The sequence below is a fragment of the Austrofundulus limnaeus genome, unplaced genomic scaffold (genome assembly GCF_001266775.1).
Source record: "Austrofundulus limnaeus strain Quisiro unplaced genomic scaffold, Austrofundulus_limnaeus-1.0 Scaffold428, whole genome shotgun sequence".
NCBI lineage: Eukaryota > Metazoa > Chordata > Actinopteri > Cyprinodontiformes > Rivulidae > Austrofundulus > Austrofundulus limnaeus.
Genome location: NW_013952830.1, coordinates 470,481 through 476,921, shown reverse-complemented (window position 1 = coordinate 476,921; position 6,441 = coordinate 470,481). Strand labels below are relative to the sequence as shown.

Below are 6,441 nucleotides of genomic sequence, written 5' to 3'. Positions count from 1 at the left end.
CTGGGAGCCCTGTCATAGGCTGGACAGTATATTTGGCAATCTGTGATTGGTTGTAAACTGTCACATGGTGTTAACATAATGTTTTATTACTGGCTGTTTTCTGCTGACGAGTCAGTCACAAGCATGCAGCGCTTCCTGATTCAGTTCTGTTTGTTTGTCGCTCACAATTAATCATTTATTACGACCACACACACAGATTTTTCTGGCATTATTCCAATGTGTTTCTGCATTCTTGGTAAATCGTGCCACCACAAATACGTTAAGCATCCAGCACAGATTATTACTGAGACATGATAAAGGTTCAGTTTGATCTCAGCCATAATAAGTTTGAACTTTTTTGTGATCAGATAAAGTGAGCAGCACAGATAAAGCTTGTACCCGTCTTCTCCTGCTGTGTAAACACTCCTGTGATGTTTGCTGTGGACAGCAGGATCCAGGCTGCACACAGGAAGTAGTTCTGGGTACAGGAACACTGCTCGTGTGGCAAACAGCCAGGCAGCATCAGCAGGCAGTAATGGAAAGGCATGACCTAAACATACCCAGAACACAAGGTTACACACAAAAATTCACTCTGGTCTATTAACATGACAGACTTCAGTACTAATTACTGTAGTAGCTTTTCCACTTTAAAAGAAAAGAACATCAAGAGCAAATGTTACTCGTCCTTAACTGCTGGTAGAAGGAGCCATCATGGGCAGCAAGCGTTTAGAAGATGTAGGAATGCACACAGGCTGTAGAGCCTCCTCTCTCTGCTCCACTTCTTGCAGAAGATCTAGCGCCCCCTGCAGGTTGCACACACTGAAGCTGCTGTGGAAGTCGACCTTCTCCTGACAACTGGCAAAATGTTGTAGTTCCTCCTGGATAAAAAGCAGAAAACGGTTGGTGTTGTAACCTGACCTCAGCAGGTGACAGGGTCAGCAGTTCTCATTTTATTCACTCATTTTCATAAATCAGGGACAGAAAATAAAGAAAGCTTTCATACAAATGTAACCATCACCCTTCACCAAGGTCTACTGCATGTCACCCATCACTTCTTTAAGCAAATGATTAGCAAAATATAAATATAGACACATAAAACATTGTTTATAATACATAAACAAACTTAATACAAGATGTAGCAGCCAAAGTCTGACCGTCTTTAACACTCCAATCAGACTGACAGCTCTTCTCCACAGAGGGACCTGGACCTCCAGAACCAGCTGATGAAGTAACAAAATAAAAACACCACCGTTCCCTCACTTAGACACAAATTCAGGTCTGAAAACAGCCAAACCCTGAACTCTGTATACTCAGCAGGTACTGATTATTAGGGCTGCACAGATAAATCAACCCTGGAGGTTAGTGATTGGCCAGAACTCCAACAAGAAGTCAATCTTATCCACAGATTTTCTTTACCTCCACAAAGGTCAGAAAATCAGTCCTGCTGTGACAGAGGGCTGTTGTCCAGTTAAAGCAAGTTGATGTTGTTTCAATGGTATTGTTCAATATTATTCAATAAAATAAGATGAGAACACTGAAGGAGTGACCTTATAACACTGGACACTGTCAGTTGTTTTAGACATTGGTATGGGTAGGACAGGCTTTTAAAAGAATGAGAAATCTACAATCAGTGAACCCTTAAGGCCTCCACATACTGGGGTGTCCTGTGTCCAGTCCATGAGCCGTGCAGACTGTGCACGGACACTTGACACTTCATATTCGAGTGTACTGACCACCTGACAAATTCCTTCATTTTTCACTATTTCAGTCAAGGTATGATGTATTTTAAAGTTTGTTTTCTAATCTGCTCCATGAGATATTCTTTGACCTTATTTCATCCATAAATAACACAGATTCTCACCTTTATCTGCATCCAGAACATGAAGACATGAAGTTGGGGAGCAGTTTATTGTGAGACACCGTGGATGTAGACATAAAAACCTGATCTCTGTGCAGAGCTCTGCAGATCCAAGTATGTGAGAGCCGTTAATGTTTATGTTGTTGTTGTTTACGCAACTATCAGTGTTTGTGTTGTTTACTCAGCCATCAGTGTTTGTGTTGTTTACTCAGTGTTTGTGTTGTTTACTCAGCCATCAGTCCTCACAGTGTTGAACACTTACCAGGTAGCGCTTGGTCAGGTTAGCCTGGTAGTTCAGGGTGTGGATGCGGCGACTCAACACATGGACCTGACATAGAAGCTGCACATGCTGAAACAGGAAGTGAAACTCAGTTGAAGAAGACGGTTTTCACTGAGTTGAGGCAACGAGCAGTGTAGGATTAGAAGCTGCTGGTCTGACCTTAACTGTAACTTTGGACCAGTAGGGTAACATGAGCACATTTCACACATGAACCTAATTTCATCTAAAAAATACCATGGCCTATTATGGCCACTTTGCAGATGAAAAAAAAAAAGAGGAGCAAGTCTTTGAGAAAAAACTCAGAATCTCTGAGAATAATTTCAGAAATTTTTGAGAAAAAAAACCAGGAAATTCTCTTATTTTTTAAAAGTCACAAATTTGCGAGAAAAAAACTCAGAAATTAGCATAATTAAAGGCAGAAATTTGTGATATCCATCAGTTTTCTTCCTCTTATCCAGGGTCAGGTCTCGGGGGCAGCAGCCTCAGCAGAGAGACCCAGACTTCCCTCTCTCCAGACACTTGGACCAGCTCCTCTGGGGGAATCCCAAGGTGTTCCCAGWCCAGCTGAGAAACATAGTCCCTCCAGCGTGTCCTGGGTCTTCCTCTGGGTCTCCTCCCAGTGGGACGTGTCCAGAACACCTCACCAGGGAGGAGTCCAGGAGGCATCCTAACCAGATGAACCACCTCAACTGGCTCCTCTGGACGTGGAGGAGCAGCGGCTCTACTCTGAGTCCCTCCTGGATGACTGAGCTTCTCAGCCTATCTCTAAGGGAGAGCCCAGACACCCTGCAGAGGAAACTCATTTCAGCTGCTTGGATCTGTGATCTCCTTCTTTCAGTCACTACCCAAAGCTCCTGACCATAGATGAAGGTAGGAACGTAGACCCACTGGTAAACTGAGAGCTTCACCTTCTGGCTCAGCTCTCTCTTCACCATGACAGACCGGTACAACGCCCACATCACTGCAGACACAGCACCAATCCACCTGTTGATCTCCTGCTCCATTCTTCCCTCATTCATGAACAAGACCCTGAGATACTTAAACTCCTCCACTTGGGGCAGGACCTCCTCCATGACCTGGAGAAGGCACCCTACCCTTTTCCTGCTCAAGGCCATGGTCTCAGATTTGGAGGTACTGATCCTCATCCCGGCTCCTTCACACTCAGCTGTGAACCGCTCCAGTGAGAGCTGGAGATCAGGATCTGATGAAGCCAGCAGGACCACATCATCCACAAAAAGCAGAGATGTGATCCTAAGGTCACCAAAAAGGATCTCCTCAACACCTTGGCTGCTCCTAGAAATTCTGTCCAGAAAAGTTATGAACAGAATTGGTGACATTTAAACTAAATATTTTCTAACATATTAAAGTCAGAAATTGACAAGAAAAACGCTCAGAAGTTTTCAGGAATGGCTTAAGGTGATTCCACCTGTTCTCACTACTTTGAGCATCTTTAATCTGCTCTAGTTTAAAAACTAAAACACACAGAGACTTCAAACCTGGACTAGATTATTTTACACTGATTGTAGAATATTTAAAACCAAGTGTGTGATTTGTGAAACATGTATTTGATATGTGAAGCTGCAGTATATGGTGATTTTAGCATTTTTTATGTATTTTATGAACAAACTGTGCATGGCCACATGAAGAGGTGAGAATTAGTGACTGAAGAAATCATCCAAAATGAATGGAGCCTACAGAGAAAATTTATTTTCAAAATTTTATGCAGCCACACAACATCACCATCAATTTCCCCAACTTGTGGTGACATGTCCTGTTTCAGTAACCGGATATTTCAAAATAAAAGTCTATGAATATTTTGAAATATGTTTTTCTTTTTCTGTTAAGCACATTGCGATGTTCGTGTCTATGAAAATGGCTATTTAAATAAAGTTTACTGACTTACTTATTGCTTCAGTCACTCACACCAAACATGTTTTTAGTGTCAGAGGAGTCAGGTTTACATGCAGAGTCGACGGTGGACCATGGACACACGGATCAGCAGCTCGTCAGTGTGCAGCTCCTAGTGAAACTCACTTATCTGATAATTATGAATTAATTATCTGGTGAGCGTGATGTGCTCTTGCTCTCAGTAAATAAAGCAAAGCCACTTTCTTTATTTCATCTGCCGTACACCTGCAGAGAAAGCTCTGAACGAGTCAAGAGCAATTTTGAAGAGCGTCTGTGTAACATCAAAGTGCACAACAGTCCAACTTGAAGTGTTTGTGTGTTTTTGTGTGTTCGGTGTGAAGATGATCGCAGCATAATTCTCTCCACCTGGCCATGCTTGTTCATAGAATGCATAAAAAGTGCTAAAATCCCCATATTTCCTTAAGCTTCACATATTAAATATATGTTTCACAAATCACACACTTGGTTTTAAACATTGTACAATCAGTGTAGAATAATCTGGTCCAGGTTTGAAGTCTTTGTGTTTTAGTTTTTAAACTAGAGCAGACTAAAGATGTTCAAGGCAGTGAAAACAAGTGGAATCACCCTTTAGCCTTTCCTGAAAACTTCTGAGTGTTTTTCTTGTCAATTTGCGACTTTTCAAAATATGAGAATTTCCTTGTTTTTTCTTGAAAATTTCTGAAATTAATCTCATAAACTCTGAGTTTTTTCTCAAAGATTTTCTCCTCTTTTTTCATCTGTAAAGTGGCCCTAATACGCCGTTGTCAAAAACTGATATAATCCAACCAAAATCAACAAAACCTATATGAAAAATCTTTTACATTTCACATTTAATCATTAAATGCATTACATTTTTAATAAAGTGTGGCTCCAAATCTAACCAGTTTAGCTCATTTAAATCGTCAGTGACTGACTTCCATTCACCCGGTTAGAGGAGGTGGGACAGCAGTGCTCCAGCTGCGCTGCACCGTGCAGAACTTTTCCTACTCGCTCTCTTAACAGATGAAAAAGGAGGCAAACAGCAGACGGTGCTTCGCAAAAAATAAAAATAAAAACCACGTATTGCTTCATCTGCAGCTGAACCGAGGAGTAACGACGTCTCTAGCGTTATTAAAAGCTGACACGGGTCGTCCTGAGGCACAGAGGAGCTTTGTTTATGTTTGTAACAGGAAGTAGAGCTGAACGTTTACAACACTGCACATGTCAGGACTTTTATTCTGAATAAAACTCCGGTGCATGTAAACACTTTTCGTGATGGAATTGTGTCCATGTAAACAGTACATTCGGATTATTTAATCTGAATACATTTCAATGAGATTAAAACATTTTGTGCATGTAAACACAGCTAGTGTTTCACAGTTAATCTCTGAWCTGGCACAGTGCTGGAGTGCCATCAGTCCTGGTCTGCAGTATAAATATTACACACTTTTAAGGACTTTATACAGAAATCAAACACTTTCCATACCTTGAAGACACTTTGAACAAATTCAAGCACTTTCCAGGGTTTCAAGCAACCGTACAAACCCTGTATGTATGTTGGTTTGTTTGGTAGTGATTGCTTTTATTTATATTGCCTGTATGTTTAGTTTAGTTGTTTTCACGTTTTCTTATTTTCTGTCAGCTGTGGTCTTTATGTCTAATCCTTGTAGTAACTCCATGAATCAGTCTATTGACTGAAACATTTGAAAGAGAAAAGCCCAGATTAGTTTCACTAATAACATTTTGTAACTGAACACAGTAGAGCAGATAGGTTAGCTTGTGTACCTGTTGCATTTGTTGCTGCAGCTGCAGTTTCTGGTTGTGGTTGAGATGGAGAGCAGGGCAGTTCTGAGCTGACAGCACCAACACAGGGCCAACAGTGTTGTGTGGCAGACTGGATGTGTTGGTAGTGTCCTGCAGGGCTCTCCTCTGCTGCACAGCCTCATATTGTTTTTTAACTGTCTGCCGTCGCTCTGTTAGCATTCCAGCTAACGGAGCCTCAAAACTACAGACAGGAAAAGAGAAAAAAAATTCTGTAATAAAGTTTCACATTGTCATGTAATAATTATTTTATTATTGATAGAATGTATAATAATTAATCATTTAGAGTTTCCAACACTTTAGGGTTAGTGTGTTTGCCTTTCAAGTTAAAGGACAAAAGGGTTAGGGTTAATGGTAGAGTATCCCAGTGAACCTACGAGCTAAGTTGTCAGGGGCTCCATGTCCCTGTATAGGGTCACCCAAGGCAGACAGGGTTAGCAGATGTTAGCTTGTGTAGCATATGCACAGAGTGTAGCATTCTGCTGAATCATGCTACAATAAAACACAAACTATTAAATATTACAGCTCATTTGCATCTGATTATTATTTAGACCTACAGAGTGTAAAATAATATTATAAATGTCTGATTAATATTTAGACCTACAGAGTGTAAAAT

At 41.0% G+C, this 6,441-nt stretch overlaps 1 protein-coding gene across 2 annotated transcripts in view; it reads right to left on the bottom strand.

Annotated features, from left to right (window-relative positions):
- gon4lb (gon-4 like b) overlaps positions 1 to 6,441 on the bottom strand; it is a 37,828-nt gene that overhangs the window by 13,047 nt on the left and 18,340 nt on the right. For both annotated transcript variants that reach the window (XM_014024577.1, XM_014024578.1), the window contains exons 14-17: positions 5,790 to 6,009; positions 2,100 to 2,186; positions 671 to 857; positions 379 to 529 (exon numbers count right to left, since the gene is read on the bottom strand). In XM_014024577.1, coding sequence (XP_013880031.1) covers positions 379 to 529; positions 671 to 857; positions 2,100 to 2,186; positions 5,790 to 6,009 — 645 coding nt within the window. The remainder of the gene's footprint in view (positions 1 to 378; positions 530 to 670; positions 858 to 2,099; positions 2,187 to 5,789; positions 6,010 to 6,441) is intronic.